General features: G+C 37.1%; 1 protein-coding gene across 37 annotated transcripts in view; it reads right to left on the bottom strand.

Moving 5' to 3' along the window:
* DLG2 (discs large MAGUK scaffold protein 2) overlaps positions 1-17914 on the bottom strand; it is a 1002605-nt gene that overhangs the window by 290769 nt on the left and 693922 nt on the right. For all 37 annotated transcript variants that reach the window (XM_061343348.1, XM_061343335.1, XM_061343334.1 and 34 more), the window contains one exon: positions 15415-15584. In XM_061343348.1, the coding sequence (XP_061199332.1) occupies positions 15415-15584 (170 nt within the window). The remainder of the gene's footprint in view (positions 1-15414; positions 15585-17914) is intronic.

Below are 17914 nucleotides of genomic sequence, written 5' to 3'. Positions count from 1 at the left end.
TTTGTTCCTGTATATGTGGATATCAAGATCAGTTTTAAAGTAGTTATTATTTTTTGCTGAGATGCTAATTTTTTTTAAGTCAAAGTACTATATAAAGCTGTGCTTTTCCTGCCATTTTTATCAATCAAGATTCATTTGTGAAGCCTACAGACTTGACACAGGAGAAAACTGTTCTAAGTCATGACAAAATGCCATTTGCTTTGTGTAACAGGAGGTGATACATCTTTAACTGAGTACAGCTGGGTTACGGCTTTCGAAGTTCTATGGCTCTTTTAGACAATATTTAATAACTTCTCACCAATAAAATGGAGACAGAAAGAGCAGTCTGTCAGCTTGGGATCTGTTTAACAACCATAAATGTCAGGGAGAGACTCATCAGTTTCTTTTGTTCATTCTCCATCTGATGAGGGGAATTTAGCATTTATCTTCCTATCCCTGTTGCAAAGCTGAACAGAAATACGTTCTTGAAAAGCTCTCTGCCAATTATCTTGAAGCTTAAAAATACAAAATGAAATCAAAGTTCATCTTGTACCCTCTTATCTATTTGCAATCAACCCATAAATAACCTGTTATCCATTCAGTTGCTTCCTTTTTAAAAAATACAGAAAGAAATCAGGACACAAATTTACAAGTAAATTTGTTTTGGTTTTTTTTTTATGTAAGGCAATTTACAGAGCCCTGATGTTAAAAATTTACAAGTATATAAATGATATGGAGAAAAGGAAAGAGATGCTGCTTATTGAACTGTAGTAATGAGGTGAAGACACTGAACATGGATTCAGGAGTCATTGCACTTTGCTTTGACTCTTTGTTTCCCTGAAACTATACTTTGGTCCCTTAGTTCAGTTTACTGATGATGCTTTCTGGCAATACTACTCTAAGAAGTGAAACAAAAAATGTTTTATTTGCAAGTTAGAAGCACCCTCTACTCCTACAGGATAAAATGAGTAAAACCAGACACTTGTGACTATAAGAAAGCTGGGGACAGATGTTTTAGTAGGGCCTTTAGTGACAGGACAAGGGGCAATGGCTTTTAACTGAAAGAGGGTAGGTTTAGATGAGATAATGAAGCAATTTTTTACGATGAGCATGGTTGAAATGCTGGCACAGGTTGCTCAGAGAGGTGACAGATGCTCCATCCCTGGAAACATTCAAGGTTAGATTGGACAGGGGTCTGAGCAACCTAATCTAGTTGAACATGTCCCCACTTGCAGCAGGGCGGTTGACTAGATGGTCTTTAAGGGTCCCTTCTAACCTAAACTATTATTTGATTCCACAACTTCTCAGAAGAGAACTGTACTCTAGTATACATAACTAGAAAGATAATGTGAACCCATATAATCTGCATTCAGAAATACAGATCATGAAAAATGTTCTAATAGCTTGTGCTTAGCAGTTGGGACTCAGAGTATAACACTACAAAGTGATAGTTTCAGCCTGAGTTACACTACAGCTTTTCTTTGACTAAGACTTTCTCTGATATTTTTTATCAGGGCTTTTCATGAGATACAACACCAGACCCTGCTATTAGTCCCTTGAGGGCTTCTATCTAGGAGGGGTATTAACATGCCCTTCTGTCAGCTCTTTCAATCAGTAACAATCCTTGAATTTCCCTGCAGTGCCGGAGGTAAGGTGTAAGTCAGTCTCTAGGTATGATATACAAAGCATTCCTAAAGAAAACTGAAACCCTGGGGGAAAGAACGAATGTACTAAAATGCTTGTTTATTCCCAGTCCACTTCTGGCACACCCCTTGGAAATTTTAGGCAACTACCTGGATGAAAGGATTCATCCCACTGAAACCCACAAAGGTAGTACCCAGAGCCTACAAGACTGACTTTAGGTGTAAAGAAACCAAGCCCTGCCTACAGCTGGACAAAAGCGTTTTATATAAAGTCATGACTTAGCATTAAAGCTTTGGTGCAGTCCAAATACCGAAGCCTGATGTGACAGTAGCCTTTGGTGAAGAACCAGCCACCCATCTAACCAGATTGCTCCTAAGGAGCATGATCATGGTTTGGGCAACAGAAAAGTTGAAAAGCCAGAGAAATCCTAGTTACCTGTGAATAAAAAAATGCAGACTGAGACTGCAGTTTATCTGTTCTAGTATTCATTCATATTTTCACACGTGGAGAAGATTAGTTTCTAAAACAGTTTTATCACTCATAGCCACAGCTAAAGCAGAAAAGAGAAATAAAAACCACTAAATTACTGTTGAGGACAAGCAAAGTTGTGGGTTTTGTCTGGAAGAAAAAATATGTCTTAATTTCTGCAGGTGCAGGATTTAAATAGCTCTATACGTCCTGACTTTGTTCATACTGCAGTGAAATAAGAAAATTTTGTTATGATCACTGAATCTTGGGACTGGAAGAAACTTATTCACTCTATCTTCTTGACCTGAGATAGAGCAAACTATAGTTGCATGGCTAACAAATGAATGTCTTGCACACCTGGATATTTCCCATGCTACAGAGCTGGTGACCTGCCTGGTAATCAATCAAATCATTTGTCTCACTCATCCTAAATCCAATCCCAATCTTGTTTATCATAATTTATCTATTAAATTTGGTTTTACACCCTCCCTAAGGAGGACGCAGAGCAAACTCACTCTTCAAAGATGAGAAGGCAAGAAGACTTTTACTAGGGGCCCATAAGCCCCCTTGAAGGCTTTGGTATTTCAGATCACTCACTCTTTCCTCTAATGATTGGCTTTTTAAATCTCTCATCAATTTTACTGCTTTCCCCTGGAGTCCCTTCAACTGGCCTACACCCTTCTGGAAGTGGAAAGCTCGAAGGTTTACCTACGAAGGATGACAGGATTGCTCACATGTGTTATAAACCATGCCTCAATTTGTAAATCCCAATATACTACTGAATGTTTCATCTCAGTATGATGTGTAAAAGATAAGCTTCAGCTAACAAAGTTCTAGATGCTCTTCTATGGGATTCTTTTCCCATAAGCACTATTTATTATATTGTTTCATTATTTCTGCTGAAAGTACTTGGCAGTTGTCCCTGCTGAATTACACCTCTTTTTCAGACCACTTTCAATGTTAAACCCTCTCAGCATATGGTGTCACTTGAGAAAAATGTGAAAAAGAGTTGCAAAAGGGGAATGTGGCATCCTCTGGTAATCACTGCTCTTCAGAATTTTTCTAGGTGCTTATAAAGAGATTTCCTACTTGTTCCAATATTCCTCTGGGGTTCTGAAAGCAAACTGATTACCTTATAGTCCCTTGGCTCCTCTTGTACACTTCACTATGGATGAGTTTTCTGCTTACCCTTTCCAGTTTCTCATTTAACATTCTCCACACAGATGTTCAAAACCAAACATTGTCAGCACTCGGATTTCATCAGCTAAATTTTGTTGGTCTGGGATCAAGACCATCAGGTCATGCAAGTATAAAATATCTAACTTCCTTACATGATACCAGGCCTGTTCCTTCTTCATCCCAGGCTGAGGTATTGTCCCTCTGTTGCTGGATTTAATCATGGTAGCAACCTTAGAACAGATGACCTTTCTGTTAACACTGATGCCAGCAAAAAGACTGGCATTTTTTCATATCTTGCCTTGAAAGCACCTATCATCTCAACATCTCTCTGTAACTACAAAGTACATCTCTAAGCTACAATTACTCCACTGCATTACAGAAGGATGTGATTTGCTGTAACAGCATTTAAAAGCATTATTTAAAAAAAACTCGTAGAAAATTTGGCTTGGCATTTGATAATCATTAGAATTTAGAAATAAGACAAACCCGACCTACAGACTATGGATAAGATTTACCCCTGGCCTACCATTTACCTGTGTTATTTTTTTCAGCTACAGTATATAAAATGTAAATGTGCCACCAATAAAAAACTTGACTAAATTATTTGCTGTAACTTCATGTTTCCTCATTGCAGGCCTCTCTTTGTTGGGATGGTTAGTATGTATTTCTAATTATGTCATAAGACATCCCACACATTGTTTTGCATAAAAAAACAAACCAAACAAAACCCAAAAAACACATTTTGGGGGGTTGGGCGGAAACTACTTTCAAATCCTAATTTGCAAACATCACTTTCCAAAAAAAAAATAAGTCAAACACGCCTTGGTATTGTACTTCTAGCTTATGCAACATCTTTCATCATATCCTAAAGACCCTTTGTGTCATTATATACTTTTTTATGCCTCATTCAGCTCTAAGATCTTGCTTTGCAACTGTTTCTCCTATCAAAGATAATGACTGGACAAAATACTTTGTAAACGATCTAAGGGCAGGCTTCTTATTTGTTCCTATAAATCACTGCTCAAAATTCAGAACATCCTGCGTAATGAACACAGAGCTTTGCGTTCATGGGATACACTGGATATATTAGCTAGTGTCCCTGGTTTCCTAGGAAATAAGCCACTAAAGACATTAGCATTAACCTGTCTCCTTGCCTTTATGAAGTCAGCCAAAATGTAACCTGGAAGAGGCCACAGGAATTTTTTTTCCATCTACCAAGAGCACCAAATGCTCATGTTGAGAAAAGCAAATCCCCTTGCCATTGTCCCAAGTGGTGGAACTTCTGAATGAAAACATCTTAAATGAGTCTCTGCAAGAAAAGTAAAAGAAGTGGTACTCTCTCACAAATCACAGGGCTTCACTGCTGACTCAAAAGAAGAAGGGTTGAAGAGCAGCTATGTGTCAAAGAGCACAAGTCTTTGGCACAGCAAGACTGTATTTGCTTCTGAAAGTAGCTTGATCTCACTGTGTCTGCAATATAGGAATCCATTCCAAACCAGCTGCCTTTGTACCTGGCACTGAACTAACCACGTGCAGTACCAGAGTGTTTGTGCACTGGAGTCCCACAGCTGGGATTCCTTCGTCTCATATCTTAAGATACACAATTGGAAAGTAGGGTCATCTGCATAGACCATGTGTTACACAGCAAATGGCAAAGGACACCTCTTTCCATCTAAACTGCAAAAGAAAGGTTGCCATTTCTAGGAATACTAATATAATATTTCAAGAAACACGCAAAGAAAAAAACAGACCCTAACTGATGAAGGAAAAGCAGTTTTTCAAAGTTTTTGGACAAATGGTCTAAAATAATAAATGGTAAGTTAAGGCCAAAATACTTATTTTTGTCAAGTGTTAAAACCTGGTTACCACCTTTAGCTGTTACCAAAAAAGAACCCAAATTGCATTGTTTCTTTTGTTTTCATTAAAGGTAACTACAATTTTAGCTAGAATTCGGAATACTGAAAGCAAAATGAGGATGACAGACCTGTAAAAAGGACTAGGATATAGTACTGGAAATAGTCAGATGCATGACTAGTCGCAGTTAGTCACTTTGGTGCCTATCTTCTGACTAAGCCTTTAAATGTTCAGAGATGCTTTAATGTAACTCCTTCCTCTTTTTCTGCTAGTGGAAACAAAGGATTACTATTGACTACTGAGAATGTATTTTTAAATAGGCTGTGAACTGGTATTTTATTTACCATATTACCTAAATCTTTAAAGCTTCATACAGCTTTGTCACTCTACCATGATCAGAATTTCTAATGCCTTCCTCAGAAGACTTAAAATATCATCTGCCTGTTTTTAGGATTCCAGAAAAAAAATGAGACAAGAACACAGGAAAACATTAACAGCTACAGCTCCCCAGGCTATAAAACTTAATTAAATACAATTTATTCTTTGAAAGGTGCTTTTCATGGCACGGCAATACTTTGCTGATGAGTGAGACAGCAGATTTCTTAAGAAAGATCTGGACATGTGACAAACTAGCAAGAAGACCGAACTTGCTATGTAGATAATTAACTGAACAATAAAGGAGGAAATCACTGCTCTCTATTTTCACCTGATTAATTTGCACATTGCTATTTGAGAAAGGATAAAGCTCTGCAAAGAAGGATGTTCAAATTAGTTGCAAATGACACAGATAGTGTCAATGAATATATTCTACATAGGATGTAAAATCCTTAATGTTTTCTTCTGTTGAATCAGGATGTCACATCAGGCTCACAGCAATTGCTGTTGCATAATTATTTATTCAAGTGGTGAAAGATCAAGCACAATCATTCCCCAAAACGCACCTGAGGAATTTAAGGCAAGGAACATACAGGTAGAGAAAAAAGGACAATAAAACTGCCACTCCCTAGGAAATTTTCACTCCTCCACAGAGGAAACAGACAAAAAACATATTGGCCTCTTGTCTACAGCAGGGGTTCTTTCCGCACTCAGCCCAGTAGTTTAGCAAATGACGTCACTCTCTCATCTTTTGATTTATTGTGCATCTGGAAATACTGATGAGACAATATTCTGCTACACTGTCTGATGCATCTCCTCCCTCTCTTGTGTTGGCCTGATGAAAACCGCCATGGCAAACATAATGAAAGGGATCTCCTAAAACTCCCCTTTAACTCTTACACAGCACTCCATGGGGAGGAAAAAAGATGGAACTATTCCCTGACCCAGAAATTTATAATCTAAAGGAAAAAAAGGAGTACAAAGGCATGTTATAATAACAAAATTATGAGACTTGCTGTAATTATATTTGTTCAGGAGATAAAAATAGAGTTGGAAAAGAAGTTGGCTGAAATTCACTGGGAATTTGTGTAACACTTGTCATAGACCAAGTGTGGTGGAGACATGTCCTTGGGATTTTTAAAGATGCCATAGAAAAAGGCAGCAATGTAAAATTGCAAAAAAGCAAAGGCATCCCAGTTCTTATGAGCCCAAGACAAAAGATATTCCAAGAAACTTTCCAGCAGTGCTCCAGAGATCAATATGTAGCTGGGAAATCCATTTAGTAAGCAACTTCCTTTGAAGCATTTCCACAAGGAGGGATACACCAAATATAGAGTTTTTAAATGGCCTTGCTTTATTCCCACTCAGAAGCAAGTCAGATGAGCCAAACCTGGAGAGGCATCCATGACTTATCCAATAACTGGGCACAGATATTAAAAGCCCTTTCCTTCTGTACAGGTAGAAGTAGACAAAGGAAAGAAAATGTAATCTAGTGAGTCACACTAACCGCTTGCTTCCCAGCAAAAGTCCCAGAAGTAACTTTATAGCAAAAGGGTTGACAACTTATGAAGGTGAGTGATAGAAAATGGGGTCATACTGGTCCACACTTGCTGTCTCCAGTTGGAGATGAAACAATCTAGATAACTGTGTGAGAATACAAATTTCCTACCTAATTCAGAAAGGACAAGCACAAAAGATTTTGTCAACTGAAATGTCAATGGTCTACTTAGCTCCAAAGATGTCTGAATTTGGTCTGACATGACAACGACTTCATACCACCACCTTCTGCTATTTAACTGCAATTGAAACAAAGAAGATGACAGATTTACTTACTTTCTCCAGTGAAGAGAAAAAGAAACTACCCAAAGCTTATTTTTCTGGAAGCAAAATCTTCAGCTTTTTGGCATCCAAACCTACCTGCACATCTTTCTCTGTGCTGCTGCTTTTCTCAATCGTAGCCACAGTTCATTAAGATGAATCATGTTCTGCTGAAGCTGCCTCATCAGTAAGTATTGCTGAAGCAATTTGGTAATGATCTTAATGTGCAGTGCTGGATTTTTATAGCCATCTCAATTGGCTATTAAAATACAGCACTGCACTTGGAAATTGCAACTGCACCACTTCAGAAATAGGTAGCATGATGGAGTTGTGGAAAGCACTGTTCATTTCAGTGGAAACCTCACTCTTTGTGAATGACTTCTGGAAACTGATACTTAAAATCTACTATGAGATTAGATGTTTGTTTTGTGTGTTAACTCAGGGTTCTTAGAACTGCTTGGAGAGTTCTTAAGAACTGAATGGCTTCAAGGGAAAACAAAAATATATGTATATAAAATTTCTGCACAGTCTTCCAAGTAATTTTGTTATTCATCTACTGCTAATGGAAATAACAATGAAAAGAGGGAACTTAGAATTATCATGAAAATACAAGACTTTAAGCAAGTGAGAACCTGCAGCTCACAGGATAGCTCTAGTTTTAGGTGAGACAACCAATTAGATGGACAGCTCCTGAGTTTCATTTAAAATGATCCTTGTTGATCTGGAAAATCATTACTAATTGTCTCCAAAAGAGGTTGCGTTTGGTCTGATACAACAACAATTTGATACTACCACCTCCTGCTATTTAACTGCAATTGTAACAAACCCCAAGATTTGCTTTATTTCTCCAATAAAGACAAAAAGATAATAGCCAAAGCCTGCAATACTAGAACTGAAGTGCCACTCTGATAATGATAACTGTTATTGTGTGAGATTACAACAACTAAGTCCTGCTTTTATTCAGGAATGGAAGGGATCACTCTAGAATGAGTAGCTTTTAAGGAATATTTCGTCGAAGGAGGTGATCCTGCCCTTCTACTCTGCTCTCGTGAGACCTCACTTGGAGTATTGTGTGCAGTTCTGGTGTCCTCAGCGTAAAAAGGACATGGAGCTGTTGGAACAAGTCCAGAGGAGGCCACAAGGATGATCAGGGGACTGGAGCACCTCCTGTGTGAAGATAGGCTGAGAAAGTTGGGTCTGTTCAGCCTGGAGAAGAGAAGGCTGAGTGGAGACCTCATAGCAGCCTTCCATTATCTGAAGGGGGCCTATAGGGATGGTGGGAAGGGATTCTTCATTAGGGACTGTAGTGATAGGGTAAGGGGTAATGGGTTAAAACTGAAACAGGAGAAGTTTAGATTGGATATAAGGAGGAAATTCTTTCCTGTTAGGGTGGTGAAGCACTGGAATGGGTTGCCCAGGGAGGTTGTGAATGCTCCGTCCCTGGCAGTGTTCAAGGCCAGGTTGTATGAGGCCTTGGGTGATATGGTTTAGAGCGAGGTGTCCCTGTCCATGGCAGGGGGGTTGGAACTTGATGATTTTAAGGTCCTTTCCAACCCTAACTATTCTATGATTCTGTGATTCTATGTCGTAATTTATATGAATATGATGGCAAGTCTGTAGTGACCAAAGGCAGATAAAACATTTAATGTTTTATTTGTGCCACATGGCAGAATATTAAAATAGCATCTGTATGCAGATATCATCACTTATATTAAAAAACAAGTTCCTCAGCCTGTGAAATATGAAGGTGCAGCCATAACCTACCGCTTTTTCTCCATCACGTATTGGCAACTCTGATATGCCAAAATACTTCTGAGAAACAGCAAAGGCTTTTAAAGCACTATCACAGAGCTTTCTCATTTTATGAGTTTCAAGAGTACAATTTTCATGCCGCAAACTACGCAGATACTCATATATTCTTACATTAAACTTCCCTTCAGGGAAGCCATGCCTTTAGTGATGTTAACTTATGAATGATGGTTTTGAATCGCTATCTTAAAATTGGAAAAATAAGTATTAGTGCTTGATAGAGCACTTTCTGCTAATTGGATGGGAAGTGAGTTCCCTTCAAGCAAAGGCATCTCAAAAAAAAAAAGGTATTATAGCTTCAGTTGTGGTGGTTTTCTATTTCTACCTGTAGTAAGTGATAGTGTGTTACAGTCATATGAAGTGAAGCACTTAAATTACAGTTCAGAACCTATATAATTTGTTAAATCTAGGTTTGGGACAGTTTGCCAACTTCTTTATTTTTTTACAGCTCTTTTTTAAGTTGCCCCATTTTGCTCTGTTTTAAATCAGGCTTCATAATAAAGCTCACAGCACAGAAGGAGAACACTGAAAAACAGAAATTAATTCACTGCTGATAAGATCATAAGACTGAAAGTCTTAAAACACCATAAGAAAAGGTTTAATGTTTTGTTCAAATGGTGAGAAAACACTTTGGAGGTATAAATAAACATTTCTCAACATGAAATACAAAAATGTTTTGAAGGTTTCAAGTGATCCTAAATTAACAAAACATTTGCCAAACTTGCCATAAAACCCCCTCTCCCCAAATGGTAAAGTTTACTATGAAGTATTTAGTATCCCTTAGATTAAATAGGCAGTAGTAGCAGTGATAGTTATACTGATAAAAAAATACATCAGTCTGAAGCAAGCACTTGCAATCAGTTATTAAACAGCAAGATCTGAAAGCTTTCAGTGCTCTCTGAAATTGAAAAAGAAATAATTGGGGCTCTTTGTCTCCAAAACCTCCCTCTTTCATTTTAAGTTCTGTAGATACTACCTGAGATAAAAAGGTAACCTTTGGATTTGTTGTAGTAGGTAAAGATGGTAAGATTTCTCCTTTCCTTGTTGAGAGCAGCACTTGTGAGAATTACCCCCCACCCCCATTCTGCTGTTCTGAATTGAACACTTTCTTTTTTTTTGGCAGACATTTAAAAATATATGCTGTTCCACTGTACTTTTTTGACAGTTTCAGTTGTCACTGCAAGCTGGTTGCTATCTATGTAACAGAACAAAAGATTTTTCCAATAAAGCCATCAATCCAAACTAAAATATGTCAACTTCTATAAAACAGAAGTATGAACTTCTATGAAACTATAGACAATAAGGGAGCAGAGAACATTCCAGTAACAATTCAAGGTAAGTCTTTAGTGAAATCATACCTTTTATTGATGATTAAAGTCTCTGCATCTTCTCAAGAAAATTCCATAGCTAACCAATAGGTTAAAAAATATTGTACTTAAAACATACTGATTCTTTCCTCAGTATAGTAAGAAAGCTTCATTACTACTCAGTGACTTTATTCAGTGTCATCAAGAAAAAAACACTTATGTGAAAAGGAAATATACCACGTGCTGCATAGTCGCTTCAGTCCAGCACAGAAAACAATGAAATGGAAACTCCGGAACTGGTTATGCCCAATGACTTCATCTAACATTTAGATGGATATACATGATAAAAAAAAAATAAATGGGTGTTACAACCTTTGTATTCATTCCATCTTATTTTGGAGTGTTTTACTGAGATGCCCCATTTAGAGCTTAATCTTTACTGAGGAGAAGAAAATTATCCAGAGTGATATAAAACTGGCTGAGCAATGCATTAGTTTCTAGCTTAGAATCCCCAAACACAATAACAGTCTAAATAGATTAAATGGCAAGTCCTGACATATCAGGACCATAGGCCCAATTCTGAGTGCAGGAAAGAGGAGAGGAATAAGTGCCCTCAAATAGCTTAAGTGCCCAGAGGTGGGTTGGGTGAAACTGATCTGAATGTGTCACTGGTTGGATTCACCAGGAATGACAAAAAAAGCATGCGTACAGACAACAGCAAAGAGACATAGCTGCTGATCAGTTCAGAGCCTTTCTGCCTCATATACAGTGAAGAAAAGGGCAGCCCTATCCATCACTGCAAGATTCCAACACAGTTCAAGCATTGTAATGATAGTTAGGATTGAATTACCATGAAAGGTGTGGGAAATTAATCCCGTTTCTTTATATTGTGCCTTTTTTGTGTTTTTGATTCTGCCATATCTACTCCCACATTTCCTGGCACTCAGTTTTTCTGCCTCTCACACTGAAAACTTCATTTCTGCAGACATTACATCACTTATAGAGTTGAGGTCAGAAGTTTACCATGTGATCCAACACTGCTGTAGTTACTGGGATAATTATTTTCTGCCTTCCCCCCCCCCCCCCCGTATATAATATCACAGATTAAATTATCAGTTAGGTAGTGGCAGATAAAACATTACACAACCTCTGTATTTGAGTTTCTGACTGCCAGAAATTTTCTACAATGGTAGAAAACCATTTTTGTGTCTGATTCTTTAAAAAATTAAAACCAATAAAGTTTAATTTCTATATCTAAGTTTTCATCAAGGATACTACTCTATACTTCTGGTTTTGGAAAAGGTAGATTTGCCGTGTGTTAGGACAGCATTAAAATACCAGGGGGCAGTGGAATTCCTTTGGTTTAAAGTGCTGCAGTCAAATGCAGTTGAATGGGTTTAAGCACTGTAGTCTCCAATAGTGACTGAAGTTTGTAATTCACTGCTCATTAGCAGTTCTTTGCAGGAAGAAGCTAATACAGAAGTTATATTACACAGCCAAGCACCACCATTAAATTGCTTTATTTTGAATGCCTGCATGTTTGTTCCCCAGGAATAAATACTGCAGCGCGCACAATCCATTCTCATTACCGATAGTCTCATTATGTTTCAATACAGAGCAAGAAAAGCGTATCACTTAAGGACAGGATTTCAGTAGTGTCTAAATCCTATTGATTTTCAATAAGAAAGCTCCACTGTATATCCTTCCTCTGTTATAGCCCCCAGCTACTGCAAAGGCACTGGATGGGAAAACCTGCAGTGTCCTGAGAGTGCCTGAAATAAAACACCCACTGTTTACTACTAAATACTAAGCAAAGCCAAACAGTGAATTGCTACAATTGTAAGTCTCACTATAGAGACACAGAAGATCCCTACAAAAGACAATCTTCTGAGCATGTGAAAGATGAAGTTCCTGCAAGGATCCCAGTTAGCAGTTACCTTCAAGACACAGACTGTAGACATCAGCCAAGATGATCAATCGAGTGTGGCAAACTGATGAAGGCACAGCCTTAAATACACAGCCACAGCTGTCTTCGAAACCTTAACTGTTCTATTACACAACTTATTTCTTTGTTTACCTCTTTTCCCCAAAAGTCACCTTAAAGAGTTATGTGACCTTTTAGCACATATGATGCTAGGACAGTTTTCCATGAAGCAGCAGGAACAGGGACCACTTAGCAGCACATTACCATAGACTCATCGCTGAGTCTATGCTCAAAGCCAATGCTACACAGTGCATATTTAACTTCTGTTCAAAATAGATTTGTAAAATTAACCTATGTCTTTTATATGGTGGTCGCTAACGAGAAAAATTAACATCCAGTTAAGAAAAATCTAACCTTTACGGACTCAAAGCCTGTATTTCAAGCTTTATATTCAAGTTCAGTCTCAATACCTCAGATGAAATTGAAACAATATTTATATAAAAAGCCTTGCAAATTTACTTCATCACTTTCAAGTGCTGAAACATATGATGTACTATGCATACACAGGCAAGTAGTGATCTCTGAATTTACATGGTATTATCCTTTCATGTGGTAAATTCTCAACACAGCAAGGAATGAACTTAGTATATACTGAGTTATATACTGACAGAGGCAGACAGGAAAATAACCAACTGAAAAGGTAATTGCTTCTCCAAGTTTAGTATGGAGCAGCCTTCTTGTCTAAAAAAAACAGTCTCACTTTCTTTATTCACCTTGTGAGTACAAAAGAAGGAAAGGTGTGGGAACTACCATGTCCTGCCCCGGACACCAAAACATCCCAATTTCACTCTGAGGAGTAAGAAACACTGTGCATATAAATACTAAGTTGATCTTGCACTGTGTAGTAATGATGTGAAAGAGTAGTTCAGAGAGAAATCACCTGAAATATGTGCAGATAAGTATCACAGGAGTGACTAGCACTGAAACCCACAGCCAAGATTCACAGCCTTTAGTCTCAACTTCAGCCATGACTTTGATGCCTCTCAACAGATAATTTATTTTTAATTCAAGGGAAAACTGCTATAGACATAAAATGAGTTTTGGTAAGATTTCCAACCAATCTGTAGCCTATTTTCTTTTATTCTGTTTTATTTAAATCTATGGAATATATAAAGCATATAAGGCTATGCTTCCTTGTTGCTTAATCTATAAAGATAGACAGAAAACCTGGATTTGCAAAGAACTAGCCCATCAGCTTTTTTTTTTTCATCCAAGTCGCAAATTAAGTTATTTCTATAATATTGAAGTGAAATTTTTTAAAAAACCATTCAGCTTAACAATAAAATTCACTGTGGCAAATATCTGTAGTAAACTTTATGTAGGAATATAGATAGCTACGTAACATCTGTAGCACTAAGTGGCAAAGCTTCTTTAGCTTGTCATAAAAGGTACTTTTCTTGTTATTCACTCTCTTTTATGGAAATAAATGTGAAAGTAAATAGTTTCAGGCATACAATGAAAACAAACATGATGCAAAGCCATTATTAGATAATCCCTGCCTCTTGTCCACTTCCACGATGCAATAAAAATTTGGTCACAGTGAATAACTTTTACTGTTTCATCACAACCTGAAAAGATATGTTAAGTTTAGTTTCTTTAGCCTTAGGTTACTCAAATGACTATCACAGCACACACTGAGTTTAATTCCAAACCTTTAAAACCCCTGCTGCCTGTCTGAGTTCATACAGGTACAAAATATCTCTATTAGAAAGTCAATTTAACACTGTAATTGACCATGAGAATCCAGACTTCCAGGGGTTTACTCTCAGATGCATGTTTAAATCTACTATCTGCCAAGAGCAGAGGATGATGAATACACTGCTGTGTCAAATAACCATGATATATGTACATAGAAGAGGTACAGTGCAACACTGAAAGTCATGCACTGTCTTTGCTTATGATAAATGGATAATCTCAATGGTTCCATGTGTATTAGAAATAAATATACTCAATTACTGGTATAAAAAGTATGCAGAAGCATCCTGTAATATTCACATGAGATGAGAAGCAAGGGAAACCACTGAAACAGCTACAGGTTACTCACTCTTGATAAAACAGGTTGAATAATCTTATGGGTATGGCATAGACTGATTCATACAGATTTCCCCATTTAATGTATATAACTTTAACTTAAAGACTTATGAAATAATTAGTATGGATACAAAAATCTACTCCTGTCCATCCTATTCAGTTAGAATGAACACAGTACTGTGAAAATAACCATTTTCTTTGCTCAGAAATTAGCTATGAAGAAAAATACAGTTGCCAGAGGGAAATTTCAGGCAGGAAAAATGATACAATTACATTTGTTAAACGTAACATTCTACAAATAAAAACTTTCCTTTTTCAAAAGAAAAGAAGAAAATCTAATATTTGTAATTTGTACTAATGATTCTAGAACAGAATTTGGGTTTGCTTGTTGTTTGGTTGTTGTTTTTTTTCCTGTAACTAGAAGGTTCTGCTGGAAGTGGTAAAGCTGATTTAGACTGCGAAGGTTTCATGCTAGACTTCCATGTAAAATTCTCCTACATAACTCACAAGTTAGTATTCCTGTCTTCTTGTTCCAAAGAAAACTGTACAAGAAACCAACAACATGAAATAGAAAGGATAAATTGGATAATCATAAGGCCTTCTAAAAAACAGAGAGAATTCGGAAACTGTATTCAATAGCACCTTAAAAGAAAGTCAGAGGTCTCAGTAGAGGAACTTTAGTATGCGTGCAGCCAGCGTAAAGCATAGCATCTCTTCATCTTGCATTTCTTTAAGAGGTAATGAGCCATCTCCAAAATAAAAATCAAATGAATTTTGAAACTCCTTGAATTTCTTTATATTTCAGGAAGAGACATGAAACCATAAATTCTAGTTCTACAAGCCTAAGTGAACTGCAGTATTTGACAGGCTAACTAGTTAAGTAATCAACAAATTCAGATGATATTTGAGCTGAAGAGAGGTTAAACATCAAGTTTAAAATGGATGTCTCTTCATTTTCACATTTACCTTTAGGTCCTTTGAACAACTTGATCTCTACCACAGTCTCCAGAATAGGCCTTCTTCGACGAACGTACAGTCGTACTATGGAGCCAGCCTCTTTTAGGGCCTCCACGGCTTTGCTGTGTGAGACTTCTGACACATCGACCTCATTCACTCGCAAGATGCAATCGTTGACCCTACAAGAAAAGCAAAGAACCATAGGTACTAAATGCTTCAGCTGTTATTTTGGACCAAACACAGTTTTTTGTCACTAGTGCAGTAAAATAGAACACACTTCATTGAGAAAGCCTGCCAGCTGCCAGACTTGATGCAATGTGCTTCATCAGCAATGAGATAGAACCAGAACACTTAGTCCCTCCAAAAAACATTCCTGATTCAAACTGAAGTCTACCTAATCACCCACGCCTACCACACCCCTTCATAAACTGGGGTTGGATCAACTAGAGTGATCAAAATGAGTAATAAACAACTTGTCTTTACAGACTTCATTAAAAAATACCTTTTTTTCTTAACAATATAATTGAGTTACAAGCTTCATGCTTCATGCTATTACTATGGCAGTTACTGTTAAAGGAAATAAGTTGATTTAATTTAATACAGAGAGACCAGCAATTGTTCCAATACCTCCTTAAATCTCTCATATTTCTTCATCAGAGCCAAAGAATTCTAAGCTGTCAAAGAAAAAAAGCTGTCCTACAAAAAGCAGACAATTTAAAAGAGAATGTTTCATGCTAAATAATTTGAGTAAATGTCATTCTTTATGTTTTCACCACTAACTATAGACTCTGGGATCTGCTGTGTGGTAATAGCATCTATTTTTCATAGACTACTAATAAAATTCCCTCATATTCTTACTTTGGGAATTTACTATATTATCTAAGGATGAACTAATACATTCACCCTCAAAAATGTCCTGGTTAAATGGAGCATTATTCTGCTTGCCTGACAGATATGTCCAAGTTGGAAAGCAAATCTACATTGAGAGCAGTAAAATCCATCTCCAAAGCAGCAGGCTAATGACTTAACTGCTCGACCATCCTTTCTTTGCAAATGAGGGTAACTGAGAAGAGCAAATTCCAAAGAATTAGATGAATTGAGATGCCACTGTTCTTGTGAAGTACATTTATGATGAAGAGGCTTCTAAGTATTTTGCACAGAAGAAAAAAGGCATATGTAAATTAATGTGTTCTGCATATCTGAAAGGACAATCAGCAAAGAAAATATTGGTTGCTAAAAATATTCCCGTTTCAGCTATGTTTCTATACATAAAGATCAACTATCAAATGTGTCCTCTTTGCAGCAAAAGAACACTTGAGCTGGGCATTGCTCAGTAGTCTTAGCACATGAAAGAACAACCTCTACCAAAAGTTTATCTGAACTCTGAGAGTTTAGGATGGATTTTTGTTATGTTCTTGTGCTGCTGGTTTTGTTTAGAGGCAAAACAATAGAAAGACCACAACTATTTGAAACCAAGGACCTTCTGTATTATCAGCCTTTTGAAAGAATATTTGCATGGGAAAATGGTGATAGCGGCTTTTATCTGACAACTGGTTGAACTTGGAAGGGATGCAAAATTGATACGTCCCTTCTGATAAAAAGTACTGTATTGCAAAGTTTCCAGTTTTCATTCAATGGTTGGTTTTGGTGCTTGCTTTCAATGCCAGAAGTATTAATTTTCCAAGTGTTTAATTGTGTGAATTGGCTGTAAAATTAATAAGTGCTCTAAAGTGTTTCATTCTTTAGAATGTATCCAGCTAGTTCTTCCCACTCAGAAAGACAGTAATTAAGTCTAAGCTGCTGTTCTATTAATATTACTATATACTTGATTCTTGTCAAATTTATGACTTACTTTTGCCATATATGAAATACAATTGGCTACACCATGCTTAGTGAATAAACTGTGGGAGCCTAACCATTGGATGGTTATGAAGATAAAAACATGGAAAAAGATTATAAAAACAGTAAAAAGGAGGATTACATTTCTTTTATTTTCATACACTCTGTGCCCTGCACTGATGAACACTGGTATTGTTAGATCCTATCTACATAAAACCTCCCATAAAGTCAACTGTTAAAGCTCATAAAGGCTTCTATTAAGGGAAAAAGCATGTCTATTGGAGAAAGTCAATAAACAACAAGGAATTAACTTGCCAAAATCAGCAAGCCACACACCTCTACTTACCAAAAAAGCAAAACTCTTTGGAAAAGGACATTTACACTCCAACAGAAATCTCAGTGGCTAAAATTTGGCTTTTAGAGTTCTCGAGTTGCTTAAAACAGTAAGACTATTCTCAATAAAACATAGACAGATTAACACTGTAGGATTAACAGACTGAGAGAATACAAAGTTGATCCAGTGATAGAAATACTTTCATACAAAGTATTTTGTTTGCATACAAGTACAAGCTTTGTCAGTGCAGAATTAGCCAGACAATTATTCTTGTCTGCTGTGACAAACATCCAGTGCTAAATATCCAGCTATACCTTTCCAAACCTCTAGGTTATT

This window comes from Neopsephotus bourkii, unplaced genomic scaffold (genome assembly GCF_033783945.1).
Source record: "Neopsephotus bourkii isolate Nb327-2 ecotype Australia unplaced genomic scaffold, CSIRO-AGI_Nbou_v1 NB_1825, whole genome shotgun sequence".
In the NCBI taxonomy this organism is placed as follows: Eukaryota; Metazoa; Chordata; class Aves; order Psittaciformes; family Psittacidae; genus Neopsephotus; species Neopsephotus bourkii.
Note: the sequence above shows the minus strand (reverse complement) of the source record. Positions and strands in the feature narration are given on the sequence as shown.